Raw genomic sequence first — 26,893 nt, 5'->3', positions numbered from 1 at the left:
GAATAATTTATGTATTTCTCAAGGCATCAAGGACACAGGGAGTGTTGGAGTTCACGTGGGTCCTAAGCTGTGGTATTACAACATAAGCTATTCGCCCTATACAAATACCATACACATACATCCTCAAAATGGACCTCATGTAGGCCAGATGGGGTACATAAGCCTCGGACTCTGTGGTAGCTACAACAGTTTCCCAAAGAAATGGATTTTCTTCATTAAAGGCTGAGTCACCTAAAGTCAATCATTTCAAGGTACTACATCAAAGCTGATAAACTGTCAATGAATTACATGCATATTTCATTTTTAACTTTCTGCCAGCTTATAAACCACTCCCTTTGGATTTTTACCAGTAGGAAATAAATTAGAAAAATATTCCTTTTTCCAGAGCAGACAGGCCTTGGAACTTCTCCCATTGCAAATTTCAAGGAATGTAGTATTCTTCTCAACACCTGACAATCTTTTTTCAGTGTTGAAATGCTTAGCTTTTGGCAAGCTTAGCTCCTATTACCCTTATGCACAGAGACAAGAATTTCAGCCTGAGCTTTTCAGTTCTGTTTTTTTCCTTTTTTTTACCTCAATTTTTTCTTTCAGTTAATAATGAAGCCAGTTCTTAAAAACGTGAGAATGTGGCAGCTTGAAGCAGACCAAAATGGGACAAATCTTCAAGTCATCAAGGCAATGCTTACTGACATCCTGAAATGTCAGTTGCTTCGACATGCTCCACACAAAACAGGAAATAGCACTTTGGCTCTACTACTACAAGAAAACCACTTTGGCTTCCTGTTAACAGAAAGACACGTCTCACAGAAATGAAGTAAGCCCGGGCCCTCATTGCAATTGGTCACTTTCATACCACCAAACAAGCAAAACAACAAAAAAGCCCAAACCTCAAACTTCAACCATAGTACATGGAGTTCCTCGCATAGAAATATCCTTACATGGACTCCCTTGATACTTCAGAAGTTAAAAAGCACAGGTTTTTTTTTTATATTAAACCTGTAATAGACAGTAAGTAACCTTGCAGGTTCACAGAGTAGACACAGCATGCCCGTAGTTTTTTCTAGTTCAAAATAATTTAAAATTCTGAAATTCCACATAGTTTTAAATCAAATACCACCTCTTTTCTTTCCCTCCCTCCTTGGTTGTCCCAAAACAGTCCTTTCTTTCAATATGACTGTTTCCTTCAAAAAAAATATTATTTGCAAAAAAGAAAGGTTGTAGCACATGATTTATTCCTGCTTACTCTCGTGTCAGGTGAAAGCAAATCATCAGAACTAGATGCAGAAACAATTCACAGTCCCCATGTGGCACATGTCCCATCTTAGGAAAGGAAATGGGATCCTACATCATTCTGGTAGCTCCTGAGATCTACACCACTAAAACAGAGAGATTTGGTTTCCAGAAAAGCCACTGGAGACAGACTGCAGAAACACGTGAAATTAGATACTGTCATTAGTTACTCCAGAGTCTGCATAGCTGGACTCACTGCACCAAAAGGCTTTACAGACAAAGGACAAATTTGGCACGTGCACACATCCATGCACACAGACTTTCCCCTGAAAAAGTAGAAGTCCCATGAGACAGGTGGTTAAAGATTTTTTGGTCATTCCTTAGGGATGCAACATGTCCCTATGCTACTTCAATAGTGCAGGCCTTCCAAATTCAGATCAGCAGATACTGTTTACCCCAAGTACCACTGAGCAGAGCGCAGAGCAGTCCGAGTTTCTCCTGCTGAGGTGGCTCCCCACTGTATCCATTCACAGCTGTCGCCTTCTGCAAGCTTCTTTCTCCACTTGTGGTGTTCATGTTGCTGCGCAGCCCCTTGCAATGAACCCAGCACCGGGTCAAAACTGTCACGTTAATTAGCAATGTTGGAAAATTAATCCTGCTTTACAGCAATTTTCACTTCACATTTTCCACACTGTCCATTTGGTTTGGGTCTAAATATTAGCTGAAGAGAACGGAGATACTCCCAGAACTGCACTTGCATAAAATGCATACATTTGTTTTCTCAAACACACAGAAAATTGTTACTGCATTGAAGTAACCCCATTCAAGAACTTTCTGTCCTTTTCTATGAGGGTGATACAGCCCATCCTCATCAGGTTTCCAAAACCTCAGTAGTTCACCAACAACTATCTATTGACCATCGAAACAGAGTCATTTAAAAGCTATTTTAGGCTACATAATCTGTCAAAACCAACAGTAGCGTTTGGGCAGTCTGAGGACACTTTTCTATCTCTATATTTGGGAAACCTGTTTTCTATATACAAGCACAGTGTGAAAAAAGCCAACACAGCATGGGCAGGCCACATAGTGCTTTCCTTTGTATAGTGCAAATCTACTTCAGCAAACAGACTTGACTAGGACTTTGCTCAGAACTGCAAGGCACTGACTTGTCTGGCCCAGTTCGACAGGCCAGTTAAGCATATGCTTGTTTCTAAGATCTACATGAAGATGTTTTCAAAGATAAATGCTGTTCACACACTTTGTTTCCCCAGAAACTTGTACTTGTGAGAGAAAATGTAGATGCAATTTGACCTCTTTTATTTATGAATTATTTAGTGCCAGGCAGTTAAAATTGAGAAGAATCAAGCAGATTAATCCCTACCCTCCTAATTTTCTTTGTGGTTAATTGATGTCATGTCAAATTCAGGGGCTATCCCTCTCCTACCTATGCCTCTACTTCGAAGAATTCAATTAGGAGCAGGACATTCACTAATGTCCACAGTCCAGAGGGTCTGGGAGCAATGAAAGATTCAAAAAACAAACCAACCCCCCGCTCCTCAAAAAAAAAACCCCAGCCAATAACTTAAAATAGGCTCAATTTTAAGACAGAATTAGTGTATAACAAATTGCATCAGATATTGAGCCTGCTTAAGTTCTAGACCCTTCCATTTAGAATTAGTGAAGTGATGAAATCACCTCTCATATGACGATTTCCTGAAAACAGTAGTTTTTTAACAAACCTGGGTATAATGTCTGCTTCCTCATTTACTCACTGCCACCCACTTCCAGGTCTCAGCTAACATTTGTTCCTCACCATCAGACTGGACCCAATTATTATGCCCTGAGCTAATATCAGTCCTTACCCTCACACTCCTAAACTCTGTTATACCTGACACAGTGATGCTACCCTAAGCGTAGCCCTGCTTCTGCATTCGACCAGACCCCATTTTCCCTAGCCCTTTCCCTTAAAAGCCTGTAGAAAAGGAGCCTACATTCTTCCTTTTCTTTCCCCTTTCTTATACCGTATGCTCTCTCAGCTTTCACACTCAACACAGCCTCAACTGCCATTTTTTTATGCACCGGGACATAATTCTGTACCTCTACTTTAAAAGGAAAGGTGCTGAGTGTTAAAAATGCAATATCAACAGTCAAACTTATCACTGTACAGGTGGAAAAGATGTCACGTGCTCCCACTAACACTATTAACCTTTGCTTTCTCACTGAAGCTGGGTATAAAACTTATAATGTATAAAGAAAAGTGAATATGACCTCATCTCTATAGTGTATTTTGTTTTAAAAGAGAAACTATGTTGAAAAACAAATGACAATGAACTTCTTTATGAAATAGTCAGCAGAGGTGCAGATTGCCACGGTTCCTTGCACTGGCATTAATTTAAGAACAATGAGCTAATTCTTGCTTTTCAAAAAACAGCACTCCGTGTCTGCAAAGTTCCTCATACTTATACACATGTGGAAGATAGGAAAGCAAAACACCCAAGCCTTGTACTGAGGAAAATGAAGCCAAGAGGCTAAGATCCTGCAGCAAAACCTCTTAACAAACTTCATTGTGTTTACCTAAAGGGAAATCCCGAAACTTTCTAGAAAACTTATTTGCCTACCGAAATTTGTACAGCTTGTCTTCATCTAAAACCCAAAGCTAGAAAGAGTGAAGAAAAAGCTACAGGGGATGTCCCAGGGTAGTCTCAGCTGTCGTGCCATTACTGTGATTCATAATGGAACAGAAAACCGAAGAGGCATTTCAAGTCAACCTGTGAGCACACTCATCCGGGTGGGCCTGGTCCATGTGTTGCTATCTACATTAGGAAATTCAGCATATATAAATATATAAATAAAACATATATACAGTACATAGTCACATTCATATTAGACGTAAAATGACATATATTTACAAAAATATTTTCAGCTATGTTGTAACACTTTCAGGTCTACATGAGGAATTTAATTACTTAGCTTCTACCTTGTGAACTTATCCCTTTCCCATGTAGCAATCTGGGATGAACCTGTACCTTATATAGTCACAATTGTCAAAAATAAGAAAGAAGAAAATAATCTTCCAAGGAATTCTGCCAAGTCCGTAAGGAAAGTTGAAAGTTGTTGAAGCATTAGCTGCCTCACTGAAGAGTAAATTGCACATTAGCAAACACTGCAAGACCTTCTCTTCTTCATGTAGAAAGACAGTACCTTGGTCCGGTCCATAAATAAATTCAAATCTCATAAAACATCAGGCGAGCACAAACCAGGTGCCTGACAGCTGTCTGTAGTATAAACTCATGCATAATTACTATTTGATTTGTCTCAGTTTAAATTGGTAGAGTGGTGAAAGTGAATGAATGTAGAGATGAAAATGCATACATCAGGTTACTTTACAGTGTAAAAAAGTAGAGAGTAGACTACATCCCGCTGGCATTGGTTTAGCTTCCTTTAACATGAGTTACATGGTTAAAACAACCCCGAGGATCTCACATTTATACAGTAAATATTATACACTTCTATGACTTCCAGGAGTGGGACATACTTAATTTACTACTCCAAAGATGGAAAAACATTTCTTCGCTGCTTCATAAAATAGTCTTCTTAGGTATGCAGCCCAGGTTTAGGCATGCTTTTTTAATTTGACGGGCTTGCCCTTTTGACATGAAATGAGTTTTGCAAGTGGAATTAAAGCTTTGGAGAAGGGGTTGTTTTCCTTTTGAAGAACACTTGGAAAAAACAATCCTCAAAATGCAGCAATTTAAAGGGCCCGTACGTAAAGATCCGTGGGGAAAATCTTGCCATGAACCATTGAAGCTTGGCCTCAGATAGCACTTTCAGCAATAGGCTGTGGAGTCATCTCTTGCTCCTCACTCTGTGTCTTTGTGGACATGTCCCGGACCTCCTGCTGCTGATAAATATCTTGGACCAGCATGATGTTTGTGTTCCTCCACTCTCTGTACTTCATTGCTGTTAACTTTGGGTCCTCTAGTAACTGGTTAATTGTGGCCAGGTCATGCTCCTTACACTAGGAAGAGAAAAAGTGGTTATTTCACACAAAATCTGTCAAGTTCGTTGTCCATAACAAAAACACTCTGGAAACATTAGAGCGCCATGTCACAAGGAGATGACCAATTATCCATCCTCCTTGCTCCATCCAGCTTGCTCCCATTTTTAGAGCATAAATCATCAAAGCAAAGTCCACAGCAGAAATCCATCTTAGTTGAAGGCAAGATTATGATTTAATGTAGATTTCTTTTTTTTTATTCTATACAATTCTTAGCAAAACTTCATGAGAGAGGATTCATGAGAAAAGTAGACATTGTTATGCTGCCTCACAAGTTAGTACTTGCATGAAACTATAGACACAACAGCATTTATTTCTGTAATTCACACCAGTTCCAACTTTCTCAAAAAATACTCCCTGGATGCATTGTATATGTCTCTTTTCTGGGAGATAGAAAACAATTTTAGATATAATCTGTGCACTGGCAGTAGAGTGGTTAGAGCACATGTGGCTACTAATACATCTACCACCAGTTTCTACTAATAAATCTGGTCTCTACTTTTAGACATGAGCAGCTCAGACAGTGTAGTTCAGGCACCCAATTGTAAAATGTTAACAGTCACTGATATAGGGACATTGAGACACTTTAAGTCACAGAATGGCTGAGGTTGGAAAGGCGGTCATATCGTCCAACTCCCTTCTTCAAGTAGAGCCACCTACAGCAGGCTGCTTAGGACCACGTCCAGATGGCTTTGAGTATCTCTAAGGATGGAGACTCCAGAGCCTCTGTAGGTAACCTGTGCCAGTGCCCTGTCACCCTTACAGTAAGAAAGAGTTTCCAGATGCTCAGAGGGAACATCTTGTGTTTCACTATGTAGCCATTGCCACTGGTGCTGTCACTGGGCACCACTGAAAAGAGCCTGGCTCTGCCTTCTCTACATCTTCCTTTCAGACATTTATATTCATTGGTGCCCTCACATTGTCTGACACAACAAACCACTTTCCTTTTCCAGTTGACTACTATGCAGGGGTCACAGGATAGGGAAGCCCTAGTTAGCCACTACAGTTTGTTAATGGAAGCACCATGCTGCACTAACAAACCTTTACTGCTTTTGCCTGACTCCATCCTCCCCAGTCTGTGTGTGGAAGCAGTGGAATAGTTCTAACCATCTGCTCGGGCTCCCACTGGTTCATTGTGCCTAAGGACACTCCGTGCTAGGTGCTGCCTGTAAAACACCTTGAAAATATGCTCCTGAGGGTATCAGTTGACTGGTTACACATTCATATCCTACTTCTGCTCTAATGAACTACCAACTACTGTAATCCCTAGGAAGCCTGAGCCACTTTTTAAACACAAAAGCTTATTCAACTGTTGGTTTACACAGGTCCTACCCTAAAGACCTAGTTTTAGCCCTTGTAGAGAAGGTTTCTGGCATTAATGGAGAGATGCACAGTTAGACTAAGAAAAGATAGGGAGGTAGAAGGGAGAGGAGAAACAGAGAGAAGACTATTTCCAATGGATAAACTTGGTGGCAAAAAGTCATGCCATAGAATTTTTCCTGTACCACTAAATCTGTTTCTCATACTCGTTAAGCCTGTGATGCATTTGCCCACAGCTTCCCCCTCTTTCAAACTATCCAAAGCATGTTTTGTTAATGATATATTGTGGCAGCAAGATTAATCTGTTGTAAAAGATGTGGAGTCAAAAGTCCAAAATTAAAATTACACTGAATCTTACATGTGATTCAAACTTCTCAAAATAATAGGGCTTTAATTAAAACAGTGAAAGTATGGATCAGATGCAAAAATTTCCTGGTTTTTAAATTTCCAATAGATAATTTCCAATTATCTCATGTCTCATGTCATACATTGAGAAAATTGACATTAAAAGCACATAATCCCACAGATGGGAAGAACATGGCACTTTCCCACTGCAGTCCTTTGCCTTTCAGACAGGCTAACTTAAACACTGCTGTGTATAAAGCTCTGTTTGTGTCTGTGAGAAAATGTCTGTGCTGTATTTGTCTTGTCAATACTCCAATTTCTTAGTTAGAAGAAAGCAAGAAAAAAGTCCAATAAGTTATGAGCACTCCAAAAATTATTTTTCCATATTACATACAAGTGTTAGACTAGCCTAAGATTATAAACACCTCTAATCACAACTTCTACAATATTCCCGTGCTAAATCAGTGCAAAGCTGTCCTCCTTGTTCTTGTCTGGCAATAAGGCTCCCATGGAGCTCCATAGTAGTGAAATTGATTATCCAGCAAGATACAACTCCATTTTGTCCTGACTCGTTCTTAGCTTTACTAGGGAGGCTCCTATCAGGGAAAACTTTTCAGTATGTTTCTATATTTAGCCTCACGTCCCATAAAATAGGCCGACTGTTTAAACTAACTTTCTGTTACACAATGGGCTCACTTTATTGCTGATGCAAATGAATAATGCTGCAGTCAGTACTACGTTACTGAAGACTCGTTGGTACTGAGGAGAGACTTCACCAGGTCTCATACAGAGCCAGGAAGGACGCCTCCATTCCCACTTGTGTCTTCAGGACTTTTAATGCAGGCTGGGGTGCCAAAGCCAAGCCTCCCATTGCAACTAATAATCAAATCAATGATTGTGCTGATAGCAGAAGTTTTTAAATGCATTTCTTCAGTTTTGAATGCCAGAAGCCAACTACGTGCACTTGAAGCAAGATACTCAGTTCCTGCTTCTAAGGCATATAAAAAAATATAAGTGAAGCCCCAGGTTTGAGTTTATTCTTTCTTCTCCTTGCAATTTAAACACTATGGTTAAGCTTTCTGTTTCCCTCAGCACCATTCAGAAGCAGGCTTTGAAATCCCATGACGCTAGATGCTGGCGAGTAAACAGCCTCATAAATCCCATATTCCAGACAGATTTATTGGCCCTTTCATGGAACGTCCCCTGAACCCCTCCACCCCTCCAGTTCACGATACCTTTCCAACATAAAAGCAGGATGCTTTTGTTATTAAAAATATTTTAGTTACAGGAGGTCTTTACAATAGTTCTGGCACATCCTGTACATTCTCCAATAATCATATAAGGAAAACTTTTTTTGGCTCATGGTCATTTTCATGTCCTTTTATCATCAACGTACTTTGTCTGCTTTTCCTTTATTCAAGCTGCCTTATTTAGTGCAGTGAGCTGAGCTTGCAAGTTTTCCAACTAACTAAGAGAAGCTTTCTTTATTAAATTTTCCAAATGGGCTGGAACTTCTGCAAGAAGAGTCCCTGATGAACTATTGCATCTGCTTCCAGTTCAAAATGAACAACAAAACACAGATCAGTATTTAGAATGAAGTAGAAAATGATTTTAAAAACTTAACCAAATTCTCTGCGGCTTTCAGTAAATATGTAATTAGCATTTGGCTGAAGTCTAGACTTGCTTCTTTTTTCAGCCAAACTGTTTCTTTCTCTCAGGCTTTTCCTTGGCTAGTTCTGCAACCTCACCTTTAATGTGCTGTTCAGCATTCGAATTTTGTGGAGTTTCTCATTAATAGAGGGGTTTTTGCTGCGTTTGATAAATGACTTCCTAAGCTCCTTCTTTGTTGACAGCCGACGGTCACCGATGGGAGACAGACTCGCTTGTTCTAATGACTTGTAAAGTCGCTCCATCTCATCATCATCACATTTTTCCTGATCTGCAAAAAAAAATAATACATTGGATATGAGAATGTGAATGTGGCAGTAGATAGCAGAAATAATATGTTCAGCCATCAGGAAAGCTCTTAGCCAGGTCAAAAAGTAATAGTATTAGACTTAAAAACAAGGGAAATATTTAGGGTAATTTATAGGGTAAAATCACATGAGAAAGACATACTATCAAACTCAAATATTTTTAAGAATCAGGTTGTGATCCAAACAGATACACACATTTATTTCCACTGACAGAGTGCTGCTTTAATGCTCTGAACATATCACAGACTTTGAACAACTGTCAGTAACACTACATTTGAATGAAAACAACTTTGATAGCATCTATACCCATTTGCCCTTCCCTGCATACTGCACACAGTGAATTATATTTCTATCTAGCAACTCACGGGTCAAAATCTACTCAGTGTATTGATTCACCATCAGGTTTTGGTAATTATTGAAACCAGAGTTGAAAAAAAAAATAGAGCAATTAAATAAAACATCAGAATGTTTTCAGGGCCCCAAGAGAAGGTCCCTACAAAATCTATTTAGGCAGGAACCCTTGCGGCACCTGATGCCCAACCCCTGAGTTTTGCAGATTGCAGCACAGAATTTGCTTGTTGTGCCTTGCAACAAAGCGTTGATTATCTCCAACTTAATTATTCTGATGTGTCCCAAGCTGCAGCACCATCTTCCATGACAGAGAGAACGTGAAAGGAAAATCTCATAAACTGCTAAGAATGAATAAAAATTGAAGCATAGTCATTTTTCAGAATAAAGCAACTTAAAAAATGAACAGTCAGAAACTGAAACTGTACCAGGCATATTCAGGGGCGTTTTGGCAGAAGGCCATTTTCAGCAACAGACTGCACAACTTGCTTCTTGTCCCTCAGTCCACACCTCAAGATTTTCTACTTCAGTGTTTGCTAAAGGAAAAAAAATCTTTATTTTTTTGGTGTTTTCAGGCTGTTAATGAGTCCTTTGAGATCCACTGGGATAATATTTGGTCATATTTCACTGGAGATAGTTATGGTGGTTCTTCTCAACTTGCAGTCCTCCATGTGCTAGTTGAACTGGCTGGGCACTTTTTACTTTTCATTAAAAGTTAAACATTGACTTTTCTGTCATCTTCAGCCAGGAAGTATTTTCTGAACAAAAGGAAGTCTCATCCTGCAGCAAGAAGACTTCTCCAACATGTCAGCACACTTAGAAGGTTTCTCCTTATCTCTCCTATGTTTTAAAAAGTACAGCATCCTCCTACACCCCTGTTCTTTCTAAATATTTAGGTTACGAGAAAGGTTTATGATATGCTACAAATACTTGTCTTTACTGTGTCGCTGGCCTATTTTTCACTACTTTGTGATTATAAAAAGCCTGCTGTAACTTGACAAGAACTAAATATAGCTTCCAACATTGGTACAGTGCTGGGGGAGGAAAAGGAGAACTGTTGTATATTTAACAAGCTGCGGGAAATAGAAAAAAAAAATGGAAGTGTAAGGCATAATACACGGCAGTAGTATTTCCTGAAAACCTTCAGCTCATGCCATGAGGCTCGTAACTATAACTAGCTTCCTGCCTAATTTCTTGAGATGAAGCAGCTGTTTGTTCCATTAGCCAGCTCCTGCACAGGACTGGCTCAGCTCTGCTGTAGGCATCACACATCAGGACTGTACATGGTATCACTTAGAGACAAACTGACCTTTATCAAATATCCAAGAAAGAGAATATACATAGGAAAAAAAAATCACAACTTTAAAAAATAATCAAGCCAGAGGGGATATAAGTCTCCGCTCCTGACATTTTTTGAGGCTAACTCATGACTTTCCTCAGTGTCATAAAAGCGTTACAAAGCAGCAAGCATGAGAAAACACCCATACTTAACACTCTTTTTCCATGCTAAGTGCTCTGATAGCTTCCGTGGACTTGTGGGTGAAGGCAAGGAGAACAGTAATACTCAGCACAGAAAAAGGTAGAGCCAAAGAAGCCCAGCAACAGGCTCCCAGATGATGCTCTTAACCAGCAATGTGCACTCTGCTCTTGCATTCCTTCAAGACTACAACCTTAAACCCCACTCCTATTTCTTATTCTTCCACCATCCCATCCCCAAAGGGTCAGGTAATTCCAGAGGTAAAGGAACATAGCAGGTTCTTCAGATCAGATGGATAAAGTGGGTGACACTGAAGCAGCTAAACGAGATTTCAGGAAACTGTGGGAAAAAAAGGATGAGTGAAACCTACAGGCAGTGTAGAGCCAAGTATGGGTTATACAGTATTTTTGCCTCCATCTATGTTTATACTGAGGAGCATTGAACTCCCCCAACAGTTAAAAAATAACAAAAAGTAACCCACCTGACACCGTGCTTTTGCATATAAGCAGATATTACTGTATTGTCAAGAAGTATGTCTGCTAATAAACCTCTATAAATTGAGGCCAGACTGTCTGATACCTTTACCTTCAATGTCCTGAGTTCCCCTAAGCCAAGCTCAGAAAGCAAAATCCCATGTTTTGCAGGACATACTAGATTGATGCTGTAAATCTGACAGGAGGAGAGGTAATGGAGGAATGGGAGAGTCATTATGTCTAGCAAGCAATTAACAAGCCCAATATAATGATCTGGGATAAAAAAAGATATGTTTGTCTTCACTCACAAAGTGGTGCGTTATGGTATTTCACAAGCCTCTTAAGGTCATGAAAATAAACAAAAAAAGCACTACCCACAGTTTACCTGCTTCATTTTTCCCAAATAACTCTGAAGAGAAAATTAAGGTCGGATAATAAAGCAGCATGACTCAAGGCCTAAGCACAGACTGGATTTTTCCTCCAGATTCTAACACTGACAGCACATTTTCCCAGAACTTGGCATTGCGTAATTTCCTCACACCTACAGTCAGAGAACTCACCTGCAGGTGAGCAGGTCTCTATCAGAAGCACAACCATTCACCAGTTCTGTATTTTTAGGCTTCGGTGGCTTGGATTCCTCCTACAAAACCTTGGCTGCTCAGACCATACTACTGAATTGTTATAATTTTTTTTTTTTTCCATCACAAAGTAAAACTTCATGCAAAAACCACACAGCACACAAGCTCAGGCCCTGGTGTAAAACCGAACAGATTGTCTATGTCAGCCTCCCAGAGATAAATGTACCGCCCCTACTCTGAGCTTTATTAGCCTCTGAAAGTTGATAACAGTGGATATATTCCACTGACAAAGCTTGTATTAATGTGGACAGGTTGGGCCCCACTAGCACAGCTCTGGAGTGAGTCCTTCCAGCCAGGTCACACAGCTAACTAGCAACTGGCACATTCGAGATGACTTCAAAATATAATGTTGAGAGTTATCTCTACCATCAGTACTCTTCAAGCTAAGCACTTTCTGTCTTAGGCATGCATGGTAGGAAACAGAAAAGCTACCACAGCACTTCTTTATCTCATCCTATTTTAAAGATAAAATACATTCATTTTTCTCTCAGGACCTAGTGAAGGGTTAGTGGTAAGGAACAAAGAGCAACAGTGGGAGGCTAGTACATATTGTGTGCGTTTGTGAGCATGTACGCGCACACTGTGCATGCACACTGAGCACGTACACGCACATGTGCATTGCACACTTTTCCCTCCCCTTGGCAGTATTAATGATAAGCAGTGCTGTGGAGTGACGTCACCAAAAGGACCAGCCTGCACTATGCCCATCACTCACAAGCCTCGCAGCCTGCTAAAGCTTCAGAGCACTCCTGGAAAACCTCTGTAGCTTTGTATAGCTCTTGTAAATTTGTCAGGCTTCACAGTGGGGAAAAGGGAAAAGAACCAGTGCTGACCTGAGGAAAAGGAAAGTTCTGCACTGAGATATTTTAACATTCAAGAGAAAGAGGCCTTCTAGGTTGGGGTGAGGAAAATAGAGTAGTATTTCAGGCATCAGAACTGACAAATTGTGTTTCAGGAGAAGTAAAGCACAATTTTCTGGCTTATGCCACTTATCTGGAATTTCCCTCTAACTAACAGGAGATACCATAGACAAGAACAAGCTGCCAGAGGTTCAACACACCAGTTCTTCACCTCCCCAACTTTTAGCTCCCACCTTCCTGTCGGCCAACCTGACACCAGTGGGAGACATTAAGGTATGGAGACTCCCCACCTTGTAGCAGCAATACAGGAGCTTGCCTGAAATCTCAACTCTAATGCTCTTTAAGCCTACACAAATGAAATTATCCAGAACTTTTTCAAAAGCAGCTGCGAAAAATCAAGCTGATTGTTTCCCAGGAGTAAAGATACAGAAATTGGCAATGCTTGGCAGAAAGAGCATTTTTGCATTGAAAGCCACCTCCGGTGGAACGTATCTTACTAAATCTAAGCTGAATTGTAAATACTTGTCCTTCCATTCTCAATACTAAGATCCTTTATAGCACTCCAACTGTGTATAAATCTCGGGGAGGGGGAGGAAAATCTGCTTCTTCCTCCTGTCCTTGCTGCCCTTAGAAGCTTCCTGTAGCTGTGCCAGCACCTCTGTTTCTGATTCTGCCAAAACATCTGATGCCAATGGGACAACATACACACCCAGGCTGGGAGAGCAGTGGGGATAAAAACAATCCTTAACTACCTACCCTCCTCACCTCCACCCTACCCACCCCCATTCCTTCTTCATAGTGGTAGTAGACTTTTCAATGGGAATATGCTGACCCTTCAAAGAAATCACATTTTCCACATAACTACAGAACAGAAAAGACAAGAAAATACTTGAGTTAAGCAGGCATAGCTTAGGCAAACTCCTCATTGGAAAATGCAAACCTAAAGGTAGGTAGGAGACAGTGGGAGAAAATAGTAGGAAAAGTATGTTACCAACTTCATTTAGATGCTCTTGATTATAACAGTATAGTGGACTAAGACGTGAAGGATGACATTTTAACAGCCCGTGGCTGAACTGCAAACAATGCATATAAGTATTTTTCTTTAAGAGAGGTCAGAAAGCTCTAGCATCGTAGTTTTCACTATGATTTTTAAAGCCCTTTTGATGAGAAACAAAATAATCAGATACAGTTTTTTCTCTACATGTCTGTTCTCACCATTGGCATAATTCTTGACTAGTCCCAGCCATGATCTAGCCATTTTCTGTAACTTTTGTAGAAGGAACAAAGGGGCCAGAGCACACCAGAGGATCTGTTCTGGCTATTACTGGCACATGCAGAGTCCAGAGGGGAAGAGGATGTAAGTTCTGAGCAAAGAAGTAATTGAATTCATCCAGCTCCTATTTAACCAACTCCTTCCCACAAAATCAGCCCAGATAAATTTCAGGTGATGTTTGAAAAGCTTTCCAGGTTTTTCAAAATATCAGCACACACACTGAGAGCTAAGGTAAAACAAATAAACCAGAAATGATACCATAAGAACTCCTCGCTAACAAGCATTAATTTCACATGATCACGTGAAACCCTCAAAAAATGCAAGGGAGGAGGATGTTACTGCAATAGTGGAAGATCCCTAAATAAATACAAACACACATTCCTGTTCTTTTATAGTAACCTTTCGGTTTCCTCAGCTTCCTTTTGTTATCATAGTTTTTGATGATGGTGGTGGTGGGTCACAGTCAGATACTTTTCATTCCAGCAGCTGCCAGAAGAAATACAAAGGATGGACTCTAGCTGCAGAGTACATGGCTAGCCATGCCAGACAAGAAAGGCCAGCTACTGGATACAGAGCACGTAGTCAGATAGCTGTTTGTGTTCTCAACCATTCCTTGTTTACCTTTTGGTTTCTTTGTGTCACAGACAGCTTTGAATCCCTTGTCACTGTGCATGTAGCAAGCTGCAGCATGAAGTATTAGATACTCCCACAAACCAAATGGAAATGCAGTTCTGATCTCCTTTCAAAAGAGAAAACTTTAAATGTTCCTTTTTTTGTATTACTCTGGTATGCAACCTCTCCCCAGTAATTGGTGTTGAGAAGGCTGGCAATAGTGATAATGCCACAGGGAGAGGCTAGAAAGGTCATTAAAAATAAAATATGGCATAGTTCCTTGTGCCAGATATTTGCAGTTGATCAGCAGATTTCATTAAATATTTTTCACTGAAAAAATAACCCATGAACATTTAGTTGAAGATTCATCCATTTATCTCTAAGCAACTTTTATTGTCTGATTTTTGTGATTGAGGTTCCTTCTCTGGTTTTGTATTTTCATGATAAGCTCTTCCCATAAAGCCACAGCTACTCTTCCTTCCTTCTACTTACCAAAATTTCTCACATTGGTCTCTGTTTCTGATTTTTGCCAACAAAAGTGCTCTCTTTAGTTCTTCAAAGGTTTCACCTCATTGCTAGGTTGTTATCAGGTACTACCAAAAACAACTCATGGGGCTTTACTAAGCATAATGTGGCCACAGGGCAGAGTGCATGACAGGGGTTTTTTCTATCCTCACAAGGAGGAGGGGATGGCATGGACACACACAAAGGCTCTGCGGGGAGCAGGTTCAAAAACCACATAGCTGTTCTGAATACACCAGGGCCAGCTTTATGCACATGGGATGTGCACTTTCAATACAGATGCCAATGCAAGGCAGACCTGTCTCCTGGACGCAGTCTTATTATTCTCAAACACAATGAGCTATCAGAAATACACTATTCAGAAGTGTTGTAAAACAAATAATAGACTGCACTGAGGTATGCACTCTTGTGGCACATCAGATAACAAGGGTGTCTTTCCAGTTATTGCAAATCATTAGGTTTTGCAGCTAGCTTTTGCCCCACAATTTGAATTTATCTTACAGTATTTGTGCATATCCTTATCAACTAGGTGGAGGGAGAAATTCTTGGGTGTAAGCTGTAGAACCAGAACTGCACCCTTTTTGATAGCTTTCATTTGGAACTGAATTGCTATTTCACATCAATTGGGTTTTTTTCTACCTGACTCTCAAATTAGAAACACAGAGTATCCTGTGCTGGAAGGGAACCATAAGGATCGTTGAATCCAACTCCTGGCTCCACACAGTGCCAGCCAAGTCAGAGCAAGAGTGCGTCATCCAGACACTTCTTGAACCCAACCAAGCTTGGTAATGTGACCACTTCCCTGGGCAGCTTGTCCCAGTGTCTGACCACCCTCTCAGTGGAAGATTATCTCAGTGGAAATTAGGAAGAGCCTCTTCCTAATATCCAACCTAAACCTCCCCTGTTGTAGCTTCATACCATTCCCTCGGATTCTATCACTGGCTGCCAAAGAGGAAAGAAAAATGTGTGTATGGTATATGTCTTACTTGCTCAACAACAGGTTATGATACAGACAGTAACTAGACAGGATGTACAGTTTCCATAGAGACTGCCTCCTTGAAATGATCTATTTCTAGAATTCCATCAGAGATCACCAGTGTGGTTAAGATGGAAGTGTTCTATGATCAGGGTTGGCCATCATCTAAGCAGTGACAAACAGAACAATTTGCGGTGTTTAAGCCCAGGCTGGATGAGGCTTTGGACAGCCTATCTAGTGGAGGGTGTACCTGCCCATGGCAAGGGGACTGGAACTAGATGGTCTTTGAGATCCCTTTCAAACCAAAACATTCTACAATTCTGTGATTTCTTCAGGAATAGTTTTGGGAGAATTAACCTTGCAAATGGTAGGAATATACCAACATGTGCCTTGATGTATATTTTAATCCCATTTTGATTGATAACTAGTAGTGAGCTAATCAAATTATGCTTTAAATCATTATGAATGTGCCATGCTAATTCTTTGACCATCCATGAAAGTACTTGTCACCCTTACAGTTGTGATGGGAAGCATTAACCTAAGCACTATTGCAGGATTGCTGACAATACCACAGTAACATTTCCTAAGAAAAAGTTTACATTTCTGAAGGGCAAACACTGAATCTTGCTCAACAGAACCTATAAGCCACCATGCCATATATGACCTACACTCCAACAATACACATGGATGCACCTAAGGCATTACTTAGTCAAATTTAACCCAGAAGGTGAAATTACAGAAGACAATGCATTTACTATGTCTCTGTGACATTTTAATGAGGGCCCCTATTTCTTCCAGCCCCAGGTTTTTCACTACCAGCAAAGCCAGAGCTTGTAGTAATTAGGTTCTACAGAAACTCTCTCAAAACATCCACTCTTTCCTGCCACATAGAAATAGTACATATGTTCACTCTCAGTTTTAATTCTTACTGATCTTCACTGCTACAGAAGTCTTTAGCGGAGCAGCCTAGAAGACAGATAACGAAGCTGAGTGCAAAACACTGAATTAATTTTCACTTTTGCTAAACTCTGTACTTTGCTCAGTTTTTGGGTTGGATTTTTTTGTAAAATCAGAAAGAACTATGACAAACTAAAGGTATGTCTACTCTTGATATTTCTAAAACAAGTGGAAAACTGACAATATAACTAATGTGCCTTATACTATTATTTTTCAAACAGTGCTAAATTCACCTACAACGTACCCTCACTTCCAAGTAAGTACAGCACTGTTTGGGTTTTTTCCACCATTCCACCTTCTACCTTCAGCCTAAGCTTTTGGTTGCACCTTTGTTTTACAGTTTACCTAGACAACACTGCTCTTTCAGCAACAAAGTACTCACTTCAAACCTTTACAAGGAATCACAGGTAGACCTGATGCACGTCATCATCATCGTTTCCTTATGTATTACCTCTCTAGGCAGCATGCTGAGTGTCTTCTCATCCCATCATCTTGTATGCCAGAAACATGGCAGAAAGGCCTCTTCTGCTTCAACTGCTTTTAATGCAGGAAGAAGCAGCTTTGCTCAAAAGGCAAGACACATTGCACCTTGCTATGGCAGGAGAGCTATTAACAGTAGCAACAACCACATTCTGCAATTATGCCACCTTGCTAATTTAGCAGTACATTTTGGTATGAGGATACCAATACAGATGCCCGTTTGTTTAAAGCAAATCCAGTCTTAATAGACTTTCTGATTCAGGATTGCAGTCGTTTCCCCTTGATTACAAGGAACTTCAATGAAACAAATAGGGAATATATGCTGGAAGTAAACAAAACTGCTTTTATTTTTAAAATTGGATTGACGTAACCCCAAGTTCACCACTTCCTACATATGCCATTTTGCTTAAGGGGTCAGCTCTGTGACACAATTTCAATTCAATCCTAACTAATAAAGGATAGCTATATTGAAATAAGGACAGCTAATGAAAAAATATGTCTAAGTTAGGATTTTTTATGAAGGCTGTGATCTCAACATACAGGTGAAATTTTGAAAAAGCTGTGAAGGTACTTGCCAATTACATACTAGGTTATGTATTCAATGCACAATAAACCAAAGTTTGTTATAAATTATGTGCCACTGGAAAACTCTTCAATGGAGAGCAGAAAGGAAGGAAGGGGAAAGGAAGTTAAGGAAAACCCCTGAACTCCCAACATTGTATGGCTCTTCAGACAAAAGTTGCCTTTCTCATTAGCTCACCTTTGGCTAGTGATGTCTGTCCTGTTCCATCTGGCACAGCTAGACAATGTGTATCCGGAGCTAAAAATGAGTTTTGGGATCCACCATTGGGTTTGGAAAGCTGGGCCTCCTGGCTTTCCACTGCTTCTCCACAGTCTACTTCTGGCAGCTCATCAGAATGAATCTGGACGCAGAAAGTTAAAGGCTGATCACCCTCTTCTGTGGCCGAGCTGTTAACTAGGTCAAGCCAGGACTGCCTCTCAGAATAAGCCACTTTGGATGTCAAGGAAGAAGACGACTCTTGGGAGTTGAAAGTGCTTTCAGGAGAGGAGATAGAACAAGACGCTTCACTTGACAGAGTCGAGGTGAAAGAAGACTTCTGCTGATCCTGCTTTCCAGAAACAAAGAGGGAAGGGAGGGAGAAAAAATTATTTCCAAGTTATTCTTGTTCCTAGATTCTACATATGCAGCAAAAATGCTAACTGACCAAAAATTGATGTAATCTGATTAATTATCCATACAAACAAGCCTGAGGTACGGTGGCCAATCTCCTACAGACCAGTAACTTGAGAAACTAAGCCACAAGGAAGCCAGAGGTAAAACAGATAACTAGCTGACAACACCTAGAAACAAAAGACCAGGGAAAAATATTATGCTGAATGTAGCTTTCCATGCTAGGTCTCACAGTCACATTCACGCTTTTCTCAGATATCTAAGAGCCTTTGGGAGCTCAGACTTCAATGAGAGATGGTACGATAGATGCACAAATCAATGTAAAGAAAGGTTGAGAAGAACTGAGTTATGAAAAGTATTTAGCTTCCCAGAAGCAAACAGACACCCATCTCTTTGTTTATGGTAGGCGTTTATATTGATTGAGTTGTACTACTATCTGGTCATCAAAAGCAACTCACACTAGTCTGCTTCTTAGCCACAAATCACTACTGAGCCAAGAGAGTCACATACAGAAGTAATACATACACAAACACAGAAATACACATACAAATACCCAGAAGAGGATTAATTGACAGTAATAAATAAAGTAATGGAAGACATGGGGACATAAAGTCTTTTAGTGAAGCTCTTCACAGAAGCTATCAGAAGCCATGATGAAATCACCATGATATGAAAGCCGGATTTTGTATATCTGCTACTGCAGAAATGTGCTCCTGTAAATCATCTGCTACTGGCCAATGACAGAATCAGAATACCAGACTTGATGGACCACAATTCTGGCAAGTTTATGTTCTTAATGCATATGTAGAATAGATCTGTGCAAGGATTAAAACAGATGATAACTAGACTGGAAATACTGAAAATTAATGAGAAGATGTTGCTAAGGAAACCTGGAAAAGCTACAAACACAATAAAGGGACTAGCCTGGAATATTTATTTATAACCTGGTAAATGAAAAATAAGATATATGCATATAAACCAAACCAACAGTGACAATTTTTTTGATTATGATGCATAAACTTCTGCAATTCAGTGTTGCTGTATTGTATATTACTTCCTTTTTACATTAAAAAAGCGAAGTAGATTTGCCTTCCTATGCTTTTAATCTAGCTGTATTGTGCAGCTACTGATGAGTTCCAGAGATGAGGACGACCAATATCAGATTGTCTGTCACCATTTGTCTGAAGCACTTTTGTAAAAAGATCTCTTTTGTAAATTCTCAAAGCCATTCCTCCAAGACCATCCCAAACACTGTGGGATCAGACTTAATTTATATTCCTATTACAAGAATCAGAACATTGTATTACAGGGGCATTTTGTTTTTAAAAAGGAAAGCTTCATGAACTATCCTACAACAAAGGACAAGGAGATGCTGTCATCAACTACATGTATGATAAAAATGCCCTTGAGAACACAGGTGACCTGGAGAATTTAATCTAAGAGTTCCTATCATAAAGACAAATTGTTGAAGAACTTGTACAGCCAAGCAGAACACCTGAACAGTAAAAGCTCTTGTTCACATGGTGTGGATGGTCTAATTTCAATTGTTCAAAGACAGAAAAGGAAGAAGTCTCACCTCTATTTTTGTGTTATCTGTCCATGCAAAAGTGCTATTGAAATGACAACTGTCCCTCATTGAGTGGAATATATTTTTGTTTTCATTTTCATAGTGCATTAAATAAAAAAATTGTGGGTGAGAAAAAAGATGACTGCCAGAAATGTGTTTCTTTTTCTCTGCATATGTGTTTGTGTGGTGTTTTCCTTGTTGGTTTTATTTTTTTCTTTGGCATGACAAATGTTTACCTAACTTACTTGAGTAGTTCCTCTGGAAGTTTGGCAATTATCCATATTATAATAAATCTCCATTTGGGGACATATTTAAAAAGCAGATACTTGAGCCAGCAGATCATAAGGATTCCACTGGAGATCAATGAGTCTCTAGGCATTTTTTAGAGAAAAATTATCACCATGAAATACCTCAACTGCTCTTTTGGGACTGCTGCAATCTATTGTCTCAACATAGCTGCTGGTTTTTGAACTGTAAATCTATTCATGTGTGAGGAGATTAATGCACATGGTCAGTTTAACTTTTGTCCTACAGATGTTAAAATTAACTTGTTCCTTGCTTGCTTTTTTTCTTCCACAGTGCCTAAAAGCATGCATAAACATAGACAGTTCATAATCACTACTTTTTTTCCAAGTTTTAATACAATTTGGGTCATCAGGGAACAGAACAGCAAGTGTAAACTTTCTGCTAGAAGTACAGCAAAGTGTCTGCTGCACTAACACATAACAGAGCCTGCGCTTGGGTGGCTATTAGTTTCCAGACTAATAGCTTTCAGTCTGGAGTGGATCTCAAGTTTGGAGGCCTTTCTGCTTATGACAGTACTGGTTTGATTTTTAAAAAATGTCCATAGTTCCTAAATCCTATTTTGTAAAATCCCTCTGGCACTCAGGAGGAGGAGGAAGTAGTGCAACTTAAAAACAAAGCAAAATAAACAAACAAAAAAACCCAAACAAAATCAAAACAACAACAACCAAAAAAAAAAAGAAGAAATGAACCCCAGTCAATGCCTGAGGCACTCTTGATGCTGGGCTGGGTTAGACAGTCCTTCCAGAAATGTACCCAGGGAATATCAGTGCAAATCCATCACATGCTTGGGACCTCACAGCTTGGTTCAAAAACTCTGCAACAAATAAACAGGCAAGGAATATGTAACCAGCCTGCCCAGAGACAATCAAGAGCTCCATCCCTAGAACTGACTCTGACTTCATAGAATCATAGAATCATAGAATGGTCTGGGTTGGAAGGGACCCCAAGGATCATAGAGCTCCAACCCCCCTGCCACAGGCAGGGACACCAACCTCCAGGCCTGGAGCTACACAAGGCTGCCCAGGGCCCCATCCAACCTGGCCTTGAACACCTCCAGGGACAGGGAATCTACTATTTCTCTGGGCAGCCTGTTTCAGCACCTCACCACTCTTTCTGTTAAAAAAACTTCCCCCTAATATCTGATCTAAACCTTCCCTCCTTTAGCTTTAGTCCATTCCCCCTTGTCCTGCCATTATCTGCTCTTTTAAAAATTTGAATCCCCTCCTGCTTATAAGCTCCCTTCAGGTACTGGAAGGCTGCAATGAGGTCCCCCCGCAGCCTTCTCTTCTCCAGACTGAATAAGCCCAGCTCCCTCAGCCTCTCTTTGTAGGGCAGGTGCTCCAGCCCTCTAATCATCTTTGTGGCCCTCCTCTGAACCCTCTCCAACAGTTCCACATCCTTCTTGTATTGGGGGCCCCAGATCTGGACACAGTACTCCAGATGGGGCCTCACGAGGGCAGAGTAGAGAGGGACAATCACCTCCCTGTCCCTGCTGGCCACTCCTCTTCTGATGGAGCCCAGGATACCGTTGGCCTTACGAGCTGCAAGGTCACACTGCTGGCTCATGTTAAGTTTTTCATCCACCACAATCCCCAAGTCCTTCTCAGCAGGGCTACTCTCAATAAGCTCTTCCCCCAGTCTGTATCTGCGTCTGTGATTCTTCCGTCCCAAGTGCAACACCTTACACTTGGCAGTGTTGAACCTCATTAGGTTCCCCCGGGCCCATCTTTCCAGCCTGTCAAGATCCCTCTGGATGGCTTCCTTTCATTCTGGGGTGTCGACCACACCACTCAGCTTGGTGTCATCTGCAAACTTGCTAAGGGTGCACTCAATTCCATCATCAATGTCATTGACTTCCAGCCTCACAAACACTTAACCTGTTCCTACCCAACATGTAAGCAAGCTGAGCATAGTGTAGACCCATGGCAGCTGGAGCTTATTCCAGTGGCCAGTTCTGGAGTGAAAAGATGACAACTTTGCTCAGGAGACACCTAAACTGTCCGGTGGGAAGGAAATTTAAGATGGGGGTGGGGAGAAGGGAAATCAGTTGAGAGAGGTAAAGGCTCGGGGGAAGATAATAACCTCTGAGGGAAAGACTGAGGAAGCAGGACACCTCAGCACCTGCACCATCGCCTGCCTCCCACGTGTCCCCCTGCCAAAGCATGGAGGCCAGAACTCAAGAAGAGCATATGGGAAGGAGACAACCGGAGAGCGCCTCTGCAGCAACAGATTGACACGCAGCAGGAAGCCAGAAAAACAGAAAAGTAAAAAACAGCACCTGTTTAAAAGTCATCATCTGGAAAAATGCAGCCATTCGCTCAGCGGTGAGCAGATGGAATAGACATCTACAGCCTCTTAAAGGGAAGCTATTGAGATATAAAATTCAAGACGCTTCATTACGGTCCCAGGATAACTCTTGGAGATGTATTGCCAGGGCTCCTATTTTCTCCAATATTTATAGCCACTCAGCCACATTTAACTTCCAGTTAATTCAGGCAGTAAAGAATCACGTTTTGCACAGCAGTGAACACCACCCACCCTCGAGTGCCAGGGATGGGGGGAGGTCATTTTACAGTGCTGAATGTTACACAACTGCTTCAGGGGAGGAAGTGATGACTGACTTACCTGACTGAAACAGAAGGGGGCAAGTGGATGACAATGTGACAAATGCTCCCAGCTTCCTGTGAGCTAATTAAAGATTGCCAGACAGGCAACCCTGTGCATGACATCTCCTTTTATCATTGCCTGTGACCACACAAGCTTCTCCAGCTCATCTGTACATTTCAAATTTGTTCCTGCTTTGCTGCCTCTGTGCCCACACCAACATGCCACACAGAAACCGCCAATGAGGCAGCAGACACTTCCCTTCCATAAGATAATTTAGTACTAAGCATATCCCTGCATACCCCCTCAATGACAACTTTCAGCTGGGGAAGGGAAGGGCTTGAACTCAGGTTTCCTTATTTCAGCTGCATTACCAGCCCAAACCAGCTTACTCATTTCTAAACATAGCATTAGTTAAATTTCATGTCTTAAGACACATGTAAGAAGAGATGATATCATTTGGAAAAGCAACAATATAGAAACAAGATTAATAGGGTGATAAGTGGCTAATAATTACACAAGTCAATTTGGTTAGGCACATGAGGGTGCATAGTGCTTATTCTAATTTATTAAATGAACTGAGGCAGGAAGGAATATTCTGGGCAAATACTGTACAGCAAGAGAGAAAAATAGCATAGATTTTTGGGAGGATGCCTATTTTCTTTTTTATACTCTATTTTTCAGGGGTAGAGGAAAAGAACTTATTTTATCACTGTAATAAGAGGCCTCTTTCCCTTCTCTGCCACAAAAGCAGCTTCAAATTCAGTAGTCTTAAGAGCAGCTCACTCAAATCCAAATCTGCTGGATGATGCTACCAGGGTCACAAAAAGAAGATTTGGGACTGATTAAAAAAAATAAACAACAGAATAGTATGACAAACTAGGTTATGGCAGTGCATTAAAAACCTTGTAAAGAAAAGACACAGCGTGTGTATGAGGTAGAGTGACACTTTCCTTTCTCCAGCAAGATAAATATGCCTCTGTCTGCAAGAGCTGTTCTTTTACAGTGCAAGGCTCCCAGCGATGCAGACAGCACATCCTCATTTCACAGGCACACAGGGTCAATGCTTCCAGCCACTGTTTTCGAATATTCCTCAAATGTCCACCACCTCCAGAAAATTTTATTCCAAGTGGGTAACAATGAGAAACAAGCTAATTACTGTAACACTTACCAGAGGAGGAGGAGGTGACGGCTGGACTGTGTAGGGGGGAGGCGGCATGTCTGTTATTTCTGGGTCATCGTGTTCACTTTCACTGTAGCATTCTGAGGCAGACATGGAAAATGAGCAAAAACAAAGTGTTAGACCGACACTCATTTATTCCTCACAGCAATGTGGTAACCGAAGATCACCAAGTTGGATGTTCTGGGCTGAGGATCACACTGTAACAGCTCTGTCTCCTACAGTGAAAATTAAACCCACTTGTGGTAATGCTACACTATTTTGGGGCAACATTTTTTTTTTGAGTGAAAAACTTTGCTAATTAGCTATGGCAAGAAACACTAGGTGGCATTGCTCTAGACAACTACACAGATAGGTTTGGGGTGAGGTGGTGTGGGTTTTCCCCCTCCCCCCCCTTCCCCCCACCCCCTTCCCCCCACCTTTTGCAGCCTTTAAAAAAAAGGCTGCATCATTTGAAATCTAAGTTAGGGAGACCTGTTGCAATTAGCAGAGCAGATACCCTCTCTCAGGCTCTGTGACCAGTAACGTTCCTGAAGCTCACAATAGACATTGATGTTTTGGCTGCACTTTTGGAGAAAATCCTCACACAGTGCTCTGGGAACCACAGAGCATCCTTGTGGGAGTCTTCTGTCAACACACACCATGCGGTATGGCAGTACATCTGCAGAACTAGTATGAAAAATAAACACAGTACTCTAGGACTATACACCTCATTTTTTATTTTTTTTTAATAAAAAGCTATCTAATAAACCTTGGGTATCTCTTGACATGTGGCAGAGAGGCAGTCATGTTCTTATTTCTTTCAACTACCTGTATAGCAGGTGAAAGCATTCTCTCAGATGCCTTTTAAAAGTGGATTAAATTAAGCGATAATCACTGATAAGACAGGATGAGGCAGTAAATTGTTGGTTCCTACTCCCAGGGCCTGGCTGTAATCACTGAGCAAGGTCACTTCCTTCTGCTCTATATCCCAGCATGTTCCAGCCTTTCATAACCAACCTTTACTGGAGCCAGCACTTGCACCCTGTCCTTCACCACACATGAAGGGTGACAGTGCTTGCCCCCAACCAACTGAGCTGGAGACATGAAAGTTTGCAAAGACATAGAACTTAAGGAGGACAACATGGGTGAGTGCCATGTGTCACAGGAGCAGACGCTGCCTCTTCGGTCTCCTCTGGAGATGGAGGAGACCTCCTCTGACTCTCCCTCTGCCCGTGGCATGCAGCAGCTTCTGTTGTCCAAGAGCAGCCAGGACTCTCTGGTGGAAGCAGCCCTCTGGGCAAGGGTTGTTGATGTTCTGGGAGTGTTTTATAAAAGTTGGACTTCATGCATTCACACAGCTAGCAAGCAGTGTGTTAGCATAGTCTCTGGGAAATCACCTGTGATTATCTCAGCTTTTAACTAAATTAATACCAACACACTGTCCCACCCCACCCCCCTTCATTTTTCTGCACATCATTTGGGAATTTGAATAAGCACGGTGTCAGTGGAACAAAGTTTTAAGAGAAAAGATTTTTATACATGAAAGGGACATTTATAAGATGTTAACAACTGAAATTTAAAGATTCATTATTTTTTTCTTCCTGTACTGTTGGCAGAACTATAGGGGGGTTTAATAGCATATAAGCTAGTCCGTTTACTGGAAATATGTGCTGGCACATCCTAGCATAAAGGACTGAGATTGGCTTCAATAAGGCCTATATCAAATTCTAAGGCTCTATTAATGCCTTCTGGAATAACTCTTAGTAAGGACCTTATTGTTTCTACAGCTCCCCTTTTAGGCACAGAGAACTGAAAAAGAATCAACAGCTGTTTCTGATACTTTAAATAGGCAAATGGGGTTGGGGGGGGGGGTGTTAAAACACATTGAAAGTACATGAATACACAAGAACTGCCACAGCAAGAGCCAAGACCCTCCTGAAGAGTTATGGTGTGTGATACAGAGGGGAGAACCAGGTCAGCAGGAACAGAAGTGGCTGTGGGTAATGACAGCATTTTTCTGAAGCACATCTACAAGGAGACGCCCACCCAGGTACATCAGTGGGGTGCTGAAACCACGTGGAAGGCAGGTGTTGGAGTACCTGTGACAAAACACGTGTGGAAAGATGAGGAGGTGTTTGACACCAGAGTTTGAGTGCCTTTTTCTGAAGGGGAAATGGGCCACCAGCTTTCAAATCTGAAGAAATCTTGACTGTGTTATATTTATTGCAGGGTAATTAGATAACCTGATACTGAGGTTACTGAATGGATCATTTTGTGTCTTTCTGTCCTTTTTTTTTTTTTATTAAGGGCTGACTCAGTAGGAATTGTTCCACAATTCTCAACTCAGACAACACAACCAATACTACATTTTTTGAGGCTTTAAAAAAAAATTGCTTTCACGTACAGAATTTTGACCAGTCTCATCTTTTATCAAACTCTTCTTTTGTGAATACATGGGCAACATGTTTGTACACTTCCAAGCACAATTACCATGCTGTTCTTGCTACACAGCCTAATA

General features: G+C 40.9%; 1 protein-coding gene across 1 annotated transcript in view; it reads right to left on the bottom strand.

Moving 5' to 3' along the window:
- Window positions 1–5,044: 5,044 nt before the first annotated feature.
- The window catches only part of IPCEF1 (interaction protein for cytohesin exchange factors 1), a gene marked incomplete at both ends in the record, with an annotated part of 41,307 nt that continues 19,458 nt past the window's right edge, over window positions 5,045–26,893 (bottom strand). The window contains 5 exons of the mRNA XM_084261043.1: window positions 5,045–5,248; window positions 8,701–8,891; window positions 18,305–18,583; window positions 23,235–23,238; window positions 24,385–24,476. Of these exons, the coding sequence (XP_084117169.1) occupies window positions 5,045–5,248; window positions 8,701–8,891; window positions 18,305–18,583; window positions 23,235–23,238; window positions 24,385–24,476 (770 nt within the window). The remainder of the gene's footprint in view (window positions 5,249–8,700; window positions 8,892–18,304; window positions 18,584–23,234; window positions 23,239–24,384; window positions 24,477–26,893) is intronic.

The sequence above is a fragment of the Gallinula chloropus genome (genome assembly GCF_964237585.1).
Source record: "Gallinula chloropus genome assembly, chromosome: 3".
Lineage (NCBI taxonomy): Eukaryota > Metazoa > Chordata > Aves > Gruiformes > Rallidae > Gallinula > Gallinula chloropus.
Note: the sequence above shows the minus strand (reverse complement) of the source record. Positions and strands in the feature narration are given on the sequence as shown.